The sequence below is a fragment of the Ranitomeya variabilis genome, chromosome 8, assembly GCF_051348905.1.
Source record: "Ranitomeya variabilis isolate aRanVar5 chromosome 8, aRanVar5.hap1, whole genome shotgun sequence".
Taxonomy (NCBI): domain Eukaryota; kingdom Metazoa; phylum Chordata; class Amphibia; order Anura; family Dendrobatidae; genus Ranitomeya; species Ranitomeya variabilis.
The window spans coordinates 197819603-197836859 of NC_135239.1; the positions used below are offsets into that span (position 1 = coordinate 197819603).

Consider the following 17257-nt stretch of genomic DNA (forward strand, 5'->3'; position numbering starts at 1 on the left):
TCGCAGCAGAAATCGAGACTCATCAGACCAAGCAACGTTTTTCCAATCTTCTACTGTCCAATTTCGATGAGCTTGTACAAATTGTAGCCTCAGTTTCCTGTTCTTAGCTGAAAGGAGTGGTACCCGGTGTGGTCTTCTGCTGCTGTAGCCCATCTGCCTCAAAGTTCGACGCACTGTGCGTTCAGAGATGCTCTTAGGCCTACCTTGGTTGTAACGGGTGGCGATTTGAGTCACTGTTGCCTTTCTATCAGCTCGAACCAGTCTGCCCATTCTCCTCTGACCTCTGGCATCAACAAGGCATTTCCGCCCACAGAACTGCCGCTCACTGGATTTTTTTTCTTTTTCGGACCATTCTCTGTAAACCCTAGAGATGGTTGTGCGTGAAAATCCCAGTAGATCAGCAGTTTCTGAAATACTCAGACCAGCCCTTCTGGCACCAACAACCATGCCACGTTCAAAGGCACTCAAATCACCTTTCTTCCCCATACTGATGCTCGGTTTGAACTGCAGGAGATTGTCTTGACCATGTCTACATGCCTAAATGCACTGAGTTGCCGCCATGTGATTGGCTGATTAGAAATTAAGTGTTAACAAGAAGTTGGACAGGTGTACCTAATAAAGTGGCCAGTGAGTGTAGATAAATATTAAAATATTTAAATTGAAACTCATTCAAATGCAAAAATACATAACCTCAAAAATTAAAACTAATAAAAATATTTTAACAAAATATAAATAACTTAAAATAAAAACTATGAAAACTAATACAAATACGGAATACAGTCATAGATGCATAAAACTCATAAAATATTAATATTGTGTATATATATATATATATATATATATATATATGTGTATGTGTTTTACGCACTATGGCTGTATTACATATTTTTATTATATATGAATATATAGTTATATAAATTAATTATATATTAATTAAGAATACAACTATTAACATTAAAACTCACAAAAACATAATAAACTCATAAATCCGAGAGGTTCTGCAGAAGCAGTGTGTCTTTGGAGTAGACTCCTGATCACCAGTGATTGTCATGTCCTTAATGTGTGCAGCTCTGAACCAATCACATAGTTCTAAAACCCGTTTCTTTCCCAGCCCCCTCCTCTGTTTAGGTGAAGGAGCAGGAGCTGAGGTCTGTGCTGTCCATGGTGTGACCCTGCTGGGCTCCTCCCTGCATCCTGCGCCTTTATACAGATGAACTCTGGATTAAGAGACTTTTCTTTCCCCACCAGCTCTTATTTGTCAGCAGCAGAAAGCTCCAGGACATCCGGCCCCGGGTAAGTGACTGCAGGGGATGGGGAACTTCTGCTGCACACGTGGAGCAGAGAAGAAAAGAGTTGTCTCTGCTGCCACTTCCTGCTCTGGGGGCCCCAGCATGGACTGCTCACATGTGCTCTGCTAGAAGAACACCAAGCTTGTGTTATTAAACTGATATCAGGCTTGATTTTTCATTTGGAATACATTTGTATTTTTTTTTTTTGTAATCATATGATTAGCTGTATATGCATACCTGCAGTGCCATGTAAAATGTATTATCATAACACAAAAAGTTCATAAACGGGGCAGCCCTGAATTATAAAATGATGTTTTCAGCACTGCTGCATCTGTAGTATTTGCATTGTGTAATAAATACAATGTATCTGTTAATATTTACAAATACAATGTTCAGTTATTTATTTACAAATACAGTGTATCTGTTATTATTTGTTCACATTCCTTGTGATACTTTTGTTTAGTTCTATGTTACGCACAGAATTCACTGAAGAAATCTGGAACAGGGAGGCTCATGCCACAAGTGGGAGTTTTCCCCCTTGAGACGGGATAATAAGATTACATTTATTCATCATTTTTATAGTCTTCTTATATTTTTGTTTTGTAGCTGCAGTGTTTCTGCATGTATAAGGTCAGATTCCTAGAGGGACAGTGCCATTTTAGGTGCAGAAATTGGACCAGCACCTATTGTATATTGATGCCGTAACTTAACAACACAAATATAAAATACTAGATGGTGGCCCGATTCTAACGCATCGGGTATTCTAGAATATGTTTGCGTAGTGTATAGCACAGCCCCACATAGTATATTGCGCAGCCCACGCAGTACATTGCACAGCCCACGCAGTACATTGCGCAGCCCACGCAGTACATTGCGCAGCCCACGTAGTACATTGCGCAGCCCACGAAGTACATTGCGCAGCCCTCGCAGTACATTGCGCAGCCCTCGCAGTATATTGCGCAGCCCACGTAGTATATTGCGCAGCCCATGTTGTATATTGCGCAGCCCACGTAGTACATTGCGCAGCCCACGTAGTACATTGCGCAGCCCACGTAATACATTGCGCAGCCCACGTAGTACATTGCGCAGCCCACGTAGTACATTGCGCAGCCCACGTAGTACATTGCGCAGCCCTCGTAGTATATTGCGCATCCCACGTTGTACATTGCGCAGCCCACGTAGTACATTGCGCAGCCCACGTTCTATAGTCACGTAGTATATTGCCCAGCCACGTAGTATATAGCACAGCCCATGTAGTATATTGCCCAGCCATGTAGTATATAGCACAGCCCATGTAGTATATTGCCCAGCCACGTAGTATAAAGCACAGTCCAGGTATTATATTGCCCAGCCCACGTAGTATATAGCAATGTGGGGATCATATCCCTGTTAAAAAAAAAGAAATAAAATTAAAAATAGTTAAATACTCACCTTCCGGAGCCCCCGGATCCAAGCGAAGCGGTTACTGACGCTGCTCGTGTGCTCCGGTCTCAAGAGTGCATTGCGGTCTCGCGAGATGATGACTTAGCGGTCTCGTGAGACCGCTACGTCATCATCTCGCGAGATCGCAGCATGGACCGGTTACCGGAGCGTCGTGAGCGGGAAAGGCCTGCCTGTTGTCGATCCGGGGGCCGACGGACGGTGAGTATATAACGATTTTTTATTATTTTTAACATTAGATCGTTTTACTATTCATGCTGCGTAGGCAGCATGAATAGTAAAAAGTTGGTCACACAGGGTTAATAGCAGCGGTAACCGAGTGCATTACACCGCGGCATAACGCGGTCCGTTACCGCTGCCATTAACCCTGTGTGAGGGCAGACTGGAGGGGAGTACGGAGCGGGGTCTGACTGCGGGGAGGAAGGAGCGGCCATTTTTCCGCCGGACTGTGCCCGTCGCTGATTGGTCGTGGCTGTTTTGCCACGACCAATCAGCGACTTGGATTCCATGACAGACAGAGGCCGCGACCAATGAATATCCGTGACAGACAGACGGAAGTGACCCTTAGACAATTATATAGTAGACTAGATGGCAGCCCGATTCTAAAGAATCGGGAGTCTAGAATCCATATATACTTTATTTATTCAAATGTAAGAATAATTTGGTGGGCGGGGACCCTCGGCCTCCGATTTGGTTGGCGGGGCCCCATGGCCTCCGATTTGGTGGGCGGGGTCCCTCTGCCTCCGCTTTGGTGGGCGGGGCCGCTCGGCCTTCGATTTGGTGGGCGGGGCTCCTCGGCCTCCGATTTGGTAGGCGGGGCCCCTTATCCTCCGATTTGGTGGGCGGGGACCCTCGGCCTCCGATTTGGTGGGCGAGGCCCCTCAGCCTCCGATTTGGTGGGCGGGGCCCCTCGGCCTCCGATTTGGTTGGCGGGGCCCCTCGGCCTCCGATTTGGTGGGTAGGGACCCTCGGCCTCCGATTTGGTGGGCGGGGCCCCTTGGCCTCCGATTTGGTTGGTGGGGCCCCTCGGCCTCCGATTTGGTGGGCGGGGACCCTCGGACTCTGATTTGGTGGGCGGGGACCCTCGGACTCCGATTTGGTGGGCGGGGACCCTCGGCCTCCGATTTGGTGGGCGTGGACCCTCGGCCTCCGATTTGGTGGGTGGGGACCCTCGGCCTCCGATTTGGTGGGCGGGGCCCCTCGGCCTCCACTTTGGTGGGCGGGGCCGGGCCCCTCGGCCTCCGCTTTGGTGGGCGGGGCCGCTCGGCCTTCGATTTGGTGGGCGGGGCTCCTCGGCCTCCGATTTGGTTGGCGGGGCCCCTCGGCCTCCGATTTGGTTGGCGGGGCCCCTCGGCCTCCGATTTGGTGGGCGGGGACTCTCGGCCTCCGATTTGGTGGTCGGGGACCCTCGGCCCCTGCTTTGGTGGGCGCGGCCCCTCGGCCTCCGATTTGGTGGGCGGGGTCCCTCTGCCTCCGATTTGGTGGGCGGGGACCCTCGGCCTCCGCTTTGGTGGGCGGGGCCCCTCGGCCTTCGATTTGGTGGGCGGGGCCCCTCGGCCTCCGATTTGGTTGGTGTGGACCCTCGGCCTCCGATTTGGTGGGCGGGGACCCTCGGCCTCCGATTTGGTGGGCGGGGACCCTCGGCCTCCGATTTGGTAGGCGGGGCCCATCGGCCTTCGATTTGGTGGGCGGGGACCCCCGGCCTCCGATTTGGTGGGCGGGGCCCCTCGGCCTCCGATTTGGTGGGCGGGGCCCCTCGGCCTCCGATTTGGTGGGCGGGGACCCTCGGCCTCCGATTTGGTAGGCGGGGGCACCTCGGCCTCCGATTTGGTGGGCGGGGACCCTCGGCCTCCGATTTGGTGGGCGGGGACCCTCGGCCTCCGATTTGGTGGGCGGGGACCCTCGGCCTCCGATTTGGTGGGCGGGGACCCTCGGCCTCCGATTTGGTGGGCGGGGACCCTCGGCCTCCGATTTGGTGGGCGGGGACCCTCGGCCTCCGATTTGGTGGGCGGGGACCCTCGGCCTCCGATTTGGTGGGCGGGGACCCTCGGCCTCCGATTTGGTGGGCGGGGACCCTCGGCCTCCGATTTGGTGGGCGGGGACCCTCGGCCTCCGATGTGGTGGGCGGGGACCCTCGGCCTCCGATGTGGTGGGCGGGGCCCCTCGGCCTCCGATTTGGTGGGCGGGGCCAGGCCCCTCGGCCTCCGCTTTGGTGGGCGGGGCCGCTCGGCCTTCGATTTGGTAGGCGGGGCTCCTCGGCCTCCGATTTGGTTGGCGAAGCCCCTCGGCCTCCGATTTGGTGGGCGGGGACCCTCGGCCTCCGATTTGGTGGGCGGGGACCCTCGGCCTCCGATTTGGTGGGCGGGGACCCTCGGCCTCCGATTTGGTGGGCGGGGACCCTCGGCCTCCGATTTGGTGGGCGGGGCCCCTCGGCCTCCGATTTGGATGGTGTGGACCCTCGGCCTCCGATTTGGTGGGCGGGGACCCTCGGCCTCCGATTTGGTGGGCGGGGACCCTCGGCCTCCGATTTGGTGGGCGGGGACCCTCGGCCTCCGATGTGGTGGGCGGGGCCCCTCGGCCTCCGATGTGGTGGGCGGGGCCCCTCGGCCTCCGATGTGGTGGGCGGGGCCCCTCGGCCTCCGATGTGGTGGGCGGGGCCCCTCGGCCTCCGATTTGGAGGGCGGGGACCCCCGACCTCCGATTTGGTAGGCGGGGCCCCTCGGCCTCCGATTTGGTGGGCGGGGGCCCTCGGCCTCCGATTTGGTGGGCGGGGACCCTCGGCCTCCGATTTGGTGGGCGGGGACCCTCGGCCTCCGATTTGGTGGGCGGGGACCCTCGGCCTCCGATTTGGTGGGCGGGGACCCTCGGCCTCCGATTTGGTAGGCGGGGCCCCTCGGCCTCCGATTTGGTGGGCGGGGACCCTCTGCCTCCGATTTGGTGGGCGGGGACCCTCGGCCTCCGATTTGGTGGGCGGGGACCCTCGGCCTCCGATTTGGTGGGCGGGGCCCCTCGGCCTCCGATTTGGTGGGCGGGGCCCCTCGGCCTCCGATTTGGTGGGCGGGGACCCTCGGCCTCCGATGTGGTGGGCGGGGACCCTCGGCCTCCGATGTGGTGGGCGGGGCCCCTCGGCCTCCGATGTGGTGGGCGGGGCCAGGCCCCTCGGCCTCCGCTTTGGTGGGCGGGGCCGCTCGGCCTTTGATTTGGTAGGCGGGGCTCCTCGGCCTCCGATTTGGTTGTCGAAGCCCCTCGGCCTCCGATTTGGTTGGTGGGGCCCCTCGGCCTCCAATTTGGTGGGCGGGGACCCTCGGCCTCCGATTTGGTGGGCGGGGACCCTCGGCCTCCGATTTGGTGGGCGGGGACCCTCGGCCTCCGCTTTGGTGGGTGGGGCCCGTCGGCCTCCGATTTGGTGGGCGGGGCCCCTCGGCCTCCGATTTGGATGGTGTGGACCATCGGCCTCCGATTTGGTGGGCGGGGACCCTCGGCCTCCGATTTGGTGGGCGGGGACCCTCGGCCTCCGATTTGGTGGGCGGGGCCCCTCGGCCTCCGATGTGGTGGGCGGGGCCCCTCGGCCTCCGATTTGGAGGGCGGGGACCCCCGGCCTCCGATTTGGTAGGCGGGGCCCCTCGGCCTCCGATTTGGTGGGCGGGGACCCTCGGCCTCCGATTTGGTGGGCGGGGACCCTCGGCCTCCGATTTTGTGGGCGGGGACCCTCGGCCTCCGATTTGGTGGGCGGGGCCGGGCCCCTCGGCCTCCGCTTTGGTGGGCGGGGCCGCTCGGCCTTCGATTTGGTGGGCAGGGCTCCTCGGCCTCCGATTTGGTTGGCGGGGCCTCTCGGCCTCCGATTTGGTGTGTGCTCTGCCTGGGGCCACTGTGCTCTGCCTGGGGCCCCATATGCTGCCTGGGGCCCCTGTGCTCTGCCTGGGGCCCCATATGCTGCCTGGGGCCCCTGTGCTCTGCCTGGGGCCCCTGTGCTCTGCCTGGGGCCCCATGTTCTGCCTGGGGCCCCTGTGCTCTGCCTGGGGCCACTGTGCTCTGCCTGGGGCCCCATGTTCTGCCTGGGGCCACTGTGCTCTGCCTGGGGCCCCATAAGCTGCCTGGGGCCCCTGTGCTCTGCCTGGGACCACTGTGCTCTGCCTGGGGCCCCATATGCTGCCTGGGGCCCCTGTGCTCTGCCTGGGGCCACTGTGCTCTTTTTGGGGCCCCATATGCTGCCTGGGGCCACTGTGCTCTGCCTGGGGCCCCATATGCTGCCTGGGGCCCCTGTGCTCTGCCTGGGGCCCCATATGCTGCCTGGGGCCCCTGTGCTCTGCCTGGGGCCCCTGTGCTCTGCCTGGGGCCCCATGTTCTGCCTGGGGCCCCTGTGCTCTGCCTGGGGCCACTGTGCTCTGCCTGGGGCCCCATATGCTGCCTGGGGCCCCATATTCTGCCTGGGGCCCCATATGCTGCCTGGGGCCCCTGTGCTCTGCCTGGGGCCCCTGTGCTCTGCCTGGGGCCCCATGTTCTGCCTGGGGCCCCTGTGCTCTGCCTGGGGCCAATGTGCTCTGCCTGGGGCCCCATATGCTGCCTGGGGCCCCTGTGCTCTGCCTGGGGCCACTGTGCTCTGCCTGGGGCCCCATAGGCTGCCTGGAGCCCCTGTGCTCTGCCTGGGACCACTGTGCTCTGCCTGGGGCCCCATATGCTGCCTGGGGCCCCTGTGCTCTGCCTGGGTGTAGGACACTGGTGACGTCACTTATCTCCGGACATTAGCTCCGGACATTAGCTCCGGACATTAGCTCCGGACATTATCTCCGGACATTAGCTCCGGACAAAGCCACGGAAGTTGGCACAAATTGCAGGAAGTAGTATTCTAGGCAATTATATATTAGATAATTGTGACAGATCTGAATTTGTTACAGTGTAAAAAAAAAACAACTTTCCAAAAAAGTGTCCTCCAAACTGTTACATACTTGTAAAACATCACACAGTCTCTCAGAACCACTGCATCCAACCACTGAGCTCATGCTGTCTATAATAAAATATATATATAAATATATCAGCAGTGATTGGCTGCAGCGTTGATGTGCGCTGTGGTCTTGACATCACATCTGCAGCCAAAACACAGAGAATGGGGCAGTGTTGGAGAGATCGTGCTGGACCCAGGGAGGGTGACTACCTGCTCTGTTTTTGTTATTTTACAGGTATAAAAAGCTTTATAGAAGCTTTTTCTTAAAATGGAAAAGTGAAACAGTCAGTAGGACCAACCCTCCTTAGCCATCTATATGGTCTTGCAGGTTATAGGAAGCTGAGGAAAACGATACCTTGATGTTTGTGATCAGGTGTTTTATTAGTATGTAAATGAGATGTTAAGATTTATGGGCAGGACATAGTCCCCCCCCCCCCCCGATAATCTGCCTCCACAGCTTACATTAAATGAAAATGGGAGTTACCAGTGTGAGACATGTAGATCAGGAGAGCAGACTGTCAGTCATTACATGTCTCACACTGGTAGCTCCCTATGGAGGTGGAGTCTCAGGGTGATCTATATCCAGCCCATAGATCTTAACAGCTCATTTACATATTAAGAAAAACTGGAATTTCTGTGGAATAAATCATCGCATAGCAGATATCAAGGTATCATTTTATTCCACTTCCTATGACCTATACGCCCATATAGACAACTTAGGAGGGTTGATACTATTGACGGATTTATTATTTTGCACCATTTGCCTTTTAGAACCTTTGCTGCATTTTCTATTTCTGGTTTCTGAATGAGTTAATTAAGAATTCAACACAGCACACATTTTGACAGGAGACAGGAGTTTGACAGGTTGCTTGCATTTTTATTTTTTTTTAATACTCATCATGGGAACACAGCTTTAGATGTCTTTTACTTGTCTCCTCTGTGCTGATTTATAATCATAGACCACCTCAAAGTTGAGCTGACTTGACGTGGTCATAAATCTGCTGAAAAAAGCTCAGAGACAAACATAAAAATGGTTATTAACGCCCTTCAAAATGAGCTCACTTCAGGATCCTCAGTTAAAGGGAATCTGTCACCTGATTTTGGCCCTATAAGCTGCGGCCACCGCCATCAGGGGCTTATCTACAGCATTCTGGAATGTGGTAGATAAGCCCCCTATGCAACCTGAAAGATAAGAAACATAAGTTAGATTATACTCACTCGGGGGGGGGGGAGGTCCGGTGCGGTCCGGTCGGCGTTGCAGGTCCAGGTCCAGCGCCTCCTATCTTCATACGATGATTTCCTCTTCTTTTCTTCCTGTCGCGGCTCCGGCGCAGGCGTACTGATTTGCCCAGATGAGGGCAGCTTAAAGTACTGCAGTGCTCAGGCATCGGGCCTCTCTGACCTTTCCCGGCACCTGCGCACTGCAGTACTTTGCTCTGCCCTCAACAGGGCCAGAGAATTACGCCTGCGCAGGAGCCGAGACAGCAGCAAGGAAGCGGACGACATCGTATGAAGATGGGAGGCGCCGGACCCGGACCTGTAACGCCCATCAGACCAGACCGGACCGTCCCCCCGAGTGAGCTCAAATTTAAAAAAAATGAAGAAATAGTAAAAAAAAAACCACATGCCTATAAGTAACAACATAAATGTCCATATTCTTTAAGATGATGCATTTTACATCTGACTGTAGTGTGCACACAGTCCAATGAAAGCAAAAGCCTAGATGTCATACTGAGCAATATAAAATGAAAAGTGTCAGCTCTGCTGCACCTGCCTGAAGTTGTCCATATGAAACGCCCGCCAGGACCGTGGGGTACTCGGTACCGGGTCTGGTACTTAAAGGGATGTGTCACGGCGGCGGTGACCCGGTCCGTGGCCCTGGGCGCCCATGTAAAAGGGACGGTCTTTAAAGGGATTTGTAAAATAATAAAAGTTTGTGATGCCACCTGCGGTATTCGGTCAGGGGTGACCAACGCTGCTTAAAGGGGTCCACTGAGGTGATGTTATGGCAGCAGGGATGGTATGGCTTGCCACAGGTGAAGCTGGGTCCCCAGGGCTCCCGGTGTAGTAGGAACGGGTGGTAGGTGGTGTGGAAAGAAGAGGAGGACACAGGGTTTCAGTCTCTTTACCTCTTTACTGTATGATTCAGGCAGCCACAGTCCAGGGTACCAGATCACGGATGCTGGTGGTGGTCCGGCCGGCTTGGAAGCGTCTCAGGAATCCCCCTAACCAGGTGGGGTTGGAAGCCTTCCTTCTAGCGCTGTGATGTAGTCCCTTGTTGCCTTAGGCCTCACACAAGGTTCGCACGTTCTCTTTCTGTCCCCCTTTAGGTAGGACACTAACCCGTACGTCAGGTAACTTGAGCCTTTTTACAAGATCTCTATCACGACCCAGGCTCTATCTGTTACTGTGTCCTCCGGTGTTAATGGTGGACAGGTAACTTGAAATCTAGCTGTCCGCCGGTTTCTGCCATGTGGCATGAAGTTACCCCCACAACCTCAGTCTTCTGGCTACCAGTATATGCACTCAGCATGGAGGAAGTTCAGTTGGAACTTCTCTCTACAGCTCTTCACTTCACCTTTGCTCCTTCCTCCTTTCAGTCTGTTTACAAGTTGCTCTGCTCTCTTTTTCCTTCCCAGGAGCTGCAGAATCACTCGTCTGCAGGGCTCCAACTTTCCTTCCTCACTCCTCGCTCTCCTCTCATCAGCTGTCTCTCTCCAATTGCCTAGCAACTGACTCCTCCTCCCGACCAAAGTTGAGCAGCTCCCCTGAAGTCGGGTGTAGAGCTCCCCCTTTTGGCCTGGAATCAGAACGGTGTTGTATGTGCTGAATACCTGTTAAGGGGATCCTTCCTCGCTTCCTAGCATGACATCACTCTCCCCGTGAGGAAAGCAATTCCACTGTAACAACCGGTTATCTGGGGTGTTACACATACACATAAGAGAAAACTGCCAGAATAGTGTGTCATCGGTGTTGTGCATCAGTGTGTCATCCATGGTCAATTTTACCATCCGTGTGTCATCGGTGGTCTGTTTTTACCATCTGTGTGTCATCCATGGTCTGTTTTTACGAGTTTTTCAGGGATAAATAAATAAATGAATTACAAAGTTTCTCCTGTACTTTGCGATGATAAACACGGACAGCACACGGTTGTCACACCAATGTCACCAGTGTGCTGTACATATTTTTTTCACAGACCCATTATTGCAATCAATAGGGGGCAGATGGGCAGTATGTGGCCGTGGCCACTGTCAGTAGAAGGAGCCTCTCAGTAACTGAGCAGTTCGGCCATTATCAGCACCTAGAACAGATTATTGGCAGAGGAGATGGGTGTCGAACCCCCCTTATACAATCATTGGTGGGATAGGTCATCAATTTTAAAGTAGTAGACAACTACTTCAAGATAATAACCCCCCCCCAAAAAAAAAAATGTATAAACATGTCCTTGATCCCATGTTGATGGATGGATCGATGATATGAAAAATAAAAAAAAAAAATGTATAAACATGTCCTTGATCTCATGTTGATGGATGGATCGATGATATGAATTATATATGCGTGATTGAGCAGTTGTTATAAATATGATGGATGGTAAGAAGAACAAACAAACCAATTTTGGAACAGATCAAGCCAGACATGACACGGGAAGCAAAGATCACCGAGATATGACTTTTCTACTTTGGACACATCATACGAAGAGAGCAATCACCGGAGAAGAACATCATGGTCGAAAGAGAAGAAGGAACAAGGCGAAGAGGAAGACCATTAACCCAATGGCTCGATACTATCAAGAAAACGGTGGAGAAGACCCTGGTGGACCTATCTTGGTTTGCACAAGATCGATCTTCCTACAGATTGTTCATCTTTGAAATCGCCATGGCTCGAGAACGAGCATTGTTTTGCTGAACCGGACATGGATCACCGTAAAACCCTTTGCATTGTTATATATGGACCACAAAATAGGGAAACCCTTCCAGGCACCGGTAGAAGGAATCATAGCATTGCTACAAGATCTGAGGCACAATGTGAACGTATTCTGGATCTCTTTCGCCCACCTGCCAAACCGCTCTGCATTCAGATCTCAGTTTAATTGCATCTGGCAGAACCTAAACTGTGTATAAATAGCCCCTTTGTGGGCCGCCAGCCGCCAGCGTCCCCCGAGTCCTGACTTATTATATTTGATTTAGGGGATTTACGAGGAACATGTGATGGACGACTCTAATGTGGATAAGCGTTTAATGCGGTAAATTCAGCATGAACACAGGGCGCTGTGTGGAGCGGAGGGGATTACAACTTCACTCATTCAGATACAATGCACGCGGGACAAATTTATTTTAACTAAGGTCCCGTTTCATCAGTTGGGTCTTTCTTTAAGTCACTTGGGCTGATTCATTGTAGAATTTACGCTTCAAAATTGGTGTAGAAGCTTGGAAACATTGCAACATTTTGTTTGCGAATTTTTGTGTTTTCACGCCACTTTGAAATGGTTTTACCGAAACGAGAGTAGCTGGGGAGGGGTGCAGGCACGTCTGATTCATGAAAAGTTTTGGCGCCTGTTACTCTAGAAATATTTCACCAGGGATTTCACAGAAGTGTTTCTGGTGCAGTGTACGGAGGTGTACGCCACTCAGAAGAAACGCCAAATTCATTTAGTGGCGTGCGCCTCCTAATGAACTCGACACCTCTTCTATCCCAAGATTGGGGTACCGCAAGCGTCATTCTTGATGAATCTGCTCCACTTTGGATTTTCTTCATCTCCTGATATTCTCTGATGTTTATTGCGCCAAATTCACCAAAGTGCTGCAAGCGGTTCATTAATTTTATGCTTTTTTCCAGTTCCATCAAAATGTTCAAAAAAGGGGAACTTTTTCAGAAAAGTGCATAAAATCACTCCAGAATGGGACTAGAGTAGAGTTGCGTCACATTTTGCGACTTTTAAAAAAAATTTGCCATTGACAAATTAGGTGAAAACATCTGGAATTAATAAACAGTCCACAGAGCGGAAAAAAAATAAAACAGGCGAGCACATGTAAAAGAGATATAAAAAGCGTGCAAATTGGGTGCTAAAAAAGGCACAAAAGTGGACAAAAAACAGGTACAAAGTCAATGATGAATCTGATCCAAAATCTGCTTCATTTACCATTGATTTGCCCCTTTTTAGGGTATGTGCACACATTGATTATTTGTAGTCGATTTGTCTGCACCAAAAAACAGACGGTTGGCAGGAAAAACACTGCAAAGTATGCAGGTTTTTGATGCGTTTTTACATTTAATTTTTGTGCATTTTTAATTTTTATTTAAATGAATGGGTGAAAAATGTTGCAAAACGCTGAAAGAATTGACATGCCGCAGGTTTGAAGAAACTTTTTGACGGTTAAAATCTGCAAGGAAAAAAATATCTAGTGTTTGCATGAGATTTCAGAAATCTCATTAACTTTGCTAGTACTGTAAAATGCTGCAAAAATGCGTTAAAAAAAAATGCATGTGAACAAGCCCATACATATTATTTTGCCTATTGAAATACTTCTTCTCTTTCAGATCTATGAGAACATCGTTTCATAATGGCTCCAGCAGCGGGAACAGATCTGGGGTACACCCCTCCTGATGGCGGCTGGGGATGGATTGTAGTCTTGGGGGCTTTTATATCTATGGGATTCTCCTACGCCTTTTCCAAAGCAATCACTGTTTTCTACAAAGAGATCCAGGAGTTTTTTGGAGCCTCTTATAGTGAAATTGCCTGGATATCCTCGTTATTGCTGGCCGTTATGTACGCCGGAGGTGAGTGAGAGTCACATCAATGGCCGATATCAGAAATTATAGCGGCCATGTATTATAGTGAGTCAACCAACCAAAGTTGTATTGAGGAATGGTCTACAAGGGCTTCTCCGAGATAGCCAGTATGCATAATATGTGTTCAGATCTGGTTGGGGTAAAAGGGGTGGTCTTTTTAGAGGGGCGGTCTTTTTGTAGGCAAGTCCTGCTAAAATTATTGGCAACTATGTTACTATAATTGGGAACAAGCTGATGTTAAGACATAAGGGAAAATGTATCAAACCCCTGTGCAAACGATGGGTGGAGGAGATGCCTACAGCAAACGATTAGAACTCTTCTTTTTTGAAAGTTTTTTAAAAAAATGATAGTTGTTATCTGATTGGCTGTTGAAACGTATGATGTCAGAATTCTATTGGGTGAACCCCAGTACCTTTCATTGCATAGAGTACTAAACTCCAATCTGTTGGACCTTTGACCATCACAGCATCCTGGGAGTTGTAGTTTGCAACTGCTAGAAAGCCACAAATTGGAGTCATCGATATTACCGTGCCTTGTTCACCTTATATGTTGAGCATTCATTGTTTTTGAAGACCGGTTTGACACTTTAAATAAAAAACTTGCATAGTAACATTGTACCTTGAGGCTATAACATTACTTTGCACATTTCAAGTTATGTTTTGTGCTAAATATAGACACAGATAAATGTCAAAAGCAAATCTTAATTATTTATCGGAGCAGTGGTGGGCAATGCGTATGGGTTCTTTAACTTGGGGCTCATAAATTGACCTTTAGACAATCCTGTAAACTGGACTACAAAAGGGACAGACTTTTGTACTCCAGACATCAAAACTTTACACATGTCACTATGCTATGTCAAAAGTGTTTTAAAAGTTTAGTTACCTTTCAAACGCCTTTTTTATCTATATTATTTTTATCCCTTATATACCGTAGATGCAGATTTGTTAAATAACATGCAGGCTACCAACAGCCGCCTCTAGGGGGCGGTAACTGCATACAACTCGCATATTAAGAGCCATAATAGTTGAGTGTGCAGTAAGCTCTTTGATATGGACAAAATATGATTTTTACATATATTGGTGATTTATACTTTTAGTGAAAAAAAAAATAGCATTAAGTTTCAGTCTGCAGTCTTCATTCTGTCATTCATTTTTAGACCCATTGATTTGCAGTTTTCTGATTTTCATCTTGTGGGAGTGACATTCCCAGTAATATAGGCTAGATGTGAACTGTGTGTGTATGATTTATCCACAGCTCTGCTTTCTTTATTAGCACATGTACCAGTACAGTTCCAATACTTTACTTATTTCCTCATCATCTGCTTTCTTCCTTATTAACTTGTCAACTCATTAACTTGTTCTCTCGGCCCTCCCTGAGACTGTAGATACTTTCTTTCCTCCCTGCTTTCTTACTTATTAATTTATTAACTTTTTCTATTTTCCCTCCCTGAAACTGTAGATACTTCCTTCCCTCCTAGCTTTATTCCTTATTAATTTGTAAGTTGCTCCCTTTTCCCTTCCTGAAACTGTAAATATTTTATTTTCTCCTTTCTTTCTTCCTTATTAACATGTTCTCTCTGCCCTACCTGAGACTGTAGATATTTTCTTCCCTCCCTGCTTTCTTCCTTATTAATTTATTAACTTTTTCTCTTCCCTCCCTGAAACTGTAGAAACTTTCTTCTCTCCTAGCTTTATTCCTTATTATCTTGTTCTCTCAGACCTACCTGAGACTGTAGATATTTTCTTCCCTCCTAGCGTTCTTCCTTATTAACTTATTAACTTGCTCTCTCTGCCCTCCCTGAGGCTATAGATACTTTCTTTCCTCCCTGCTTTCTTACTTATTAATTTATTAACTTTTTCTATTTTTCCTCCCTGAAACTGTAGATACTTTCTTCTCTCCTAGCTTTATTCCTTTTTAACTTGTTCTCTCAGGCCTACCTGAGACTGTAGATATTTTCTTTCCTCCCTGCGTTCTTCCTTATTAATTTATTAACTTGCTCTCTTTTCCCTCCCTGAAACTGTAGATATTTTCTTTGCTCCTTTCTTTCTTATTAACATGTTCTCTCTGCTCTCCCTGAGACTGTAGATATTTTTTTCCCTCCCTGCTTTCTTCCTTATTAATTTATTAACTTTTTCTCTTTTCCCTCCATGAAACTGTAGAAACTTTCTTCCCTCTTCGCTTTATTTCTTATTATCTTTTTGTCTCGGACCTATCTGAGACTGTAGATATTTTCTTCTCTCCTAGCGTTCTTCCTTATTAACTTGCTCTCTCTGCCCTCCCTGAGACTATTGTTACTTTCTTTCCTCCCTGCTTTCTTCCTTATTTAATTTATTAACTTGCCCTCTTTTTTCTCCCTGAAACTGTAGATATTTTCTTCGCTCCTTGCTTTCTTCCTTAGTATCTTTTTTTTCTCTCTGTCCTCCCTGAGACTGTAGATACTGTTCCCCCCCCCTCACTGCTGGTATCTCAAAACATTGGGAGAAGAGAGGGGGAAAGCAGACGTCTAATAGATTTCCTAACATTTCTGCAGAGGGCTCACCTAGATAAAAGACGGACAAACACTCTGCAGCAGCAAAATGGAGGATCATGTTCAATGGGGACGATTTAGAAAGTTGATTAACTTTATATTGCAGCACAAAAGAATCTTAAGGGTGTACTTATCCTTTAAGATCCCTTTGCTGTTGGTATCAGTCTGAGAGTTGGGTTATACATTTCTGGGATTTTAGGCTTTGTATCAGACAAATGGAATTTCCAACCACTAAAAAATAACCTATAAAAACTATTTATTGTACCTACTAATGATGATTCTGAAAGATGGAGAATCCCTTAAGGAAAGATAAGGCTCTCGGTTGGCGACTGGATAAAGTTTTGCATTCGTAGCTGGTTTGCAGCGATAATTAAGTCATCATTACTAATAATTAAAGTTATATAAATTCACCGTTTCGAACAGAGCTCACAATTACTGCGGATGGAAAAGTTCCAACAGAAGCAGAATTTTCTGCAGCCAGTAGAATGTTAATCAGCAGCTGCAGTTGTGCGCAGGAGCGCAGCTGGAAGCAATTGTGGATAAAGAGGAGGTTAATCCACTTAGAGGAATTACCGCACAGTAACATACTAAATAAAAAAAAAATCTCCAGACTTGGGCAAAACTTGTTTCACACAGTGAACCATGACTGATCTGAAAATTATTGTCATTAAAGTAGACCTTCACCTTATTATTTAACAAATCTGTTAAACTTGATGATGCTAATGTACTTCCTCTGAAAATCCAAGAATGCCTGTGTAATCCTGCTGTTAGTATGAGCATTTTATGAGCTCAGCTAAAGAGTAGTAAAGCTTATGAGTCCGAGTGTATTCATTCTCTGCCTACCTGGCCTGATTTGACAGGTGCAGCTTGTACTGAGCAGTGTGAGATCTCAGCAGTAGCAGCAGGGAGGAGGGACATTGAGGAGCAGTCAAAAAGGCTAGGTGGGATGAGATTGAGTTTCAATTTTCAGAAAGGATTATACAGCCATTGCGACTTGTGTTAACAAAGTAAGTTCACCAATCTCACCAGGTCTAAGATATCGATTTAATAACTTATTCAATTTGTATTGGGAAAAGTTTTTGCAAAACTTCTGGTCTCTCTCTTTTGAGTCTTTACTCTTGAAACATTCCTTCTCTAAGTGAAGACGCGACTGATCGGGTGATCGTTCTGGTATTGTTGAGGCAGTAGTACTATAGTGGCCACTGCTGGTGAAAAGTGGTATTACACGGCACCAGTTCAAATGATTGACTGATTATGCAATAAATGGTG

The 17257-nt window shown here is 49.2% G+C and overlaps 1 protein-coding gene across 1 annotated transcript in view; it reads left to right on the plus strand.

Moving 5' to 3' along the window:
- Window positions 1-1130: 1130 nt before the first annotated feature.
- The window catches only part of LOC143787356 (monocarboxylate transporter 2-like), a 53089-nt gene continuing 36962 nt past the window's right edge, over window positions 1131-17257 (plus strand). Inside the window, exons 1-2 of the mRNA XM_077276018.1 lie at window positions 1131-1293; window positions 13210-13449. Of these exons, the coding sequence (XP_077132133.1) occupies window positions 13233-13449 (217 nt within the window). The 5' untranslated portion in view covers window positions 1131-1293; window positions 13210-13232. The remainder of the gene's footprint in view (window positions 1294-13209; window positions 13450-17257) is intronic.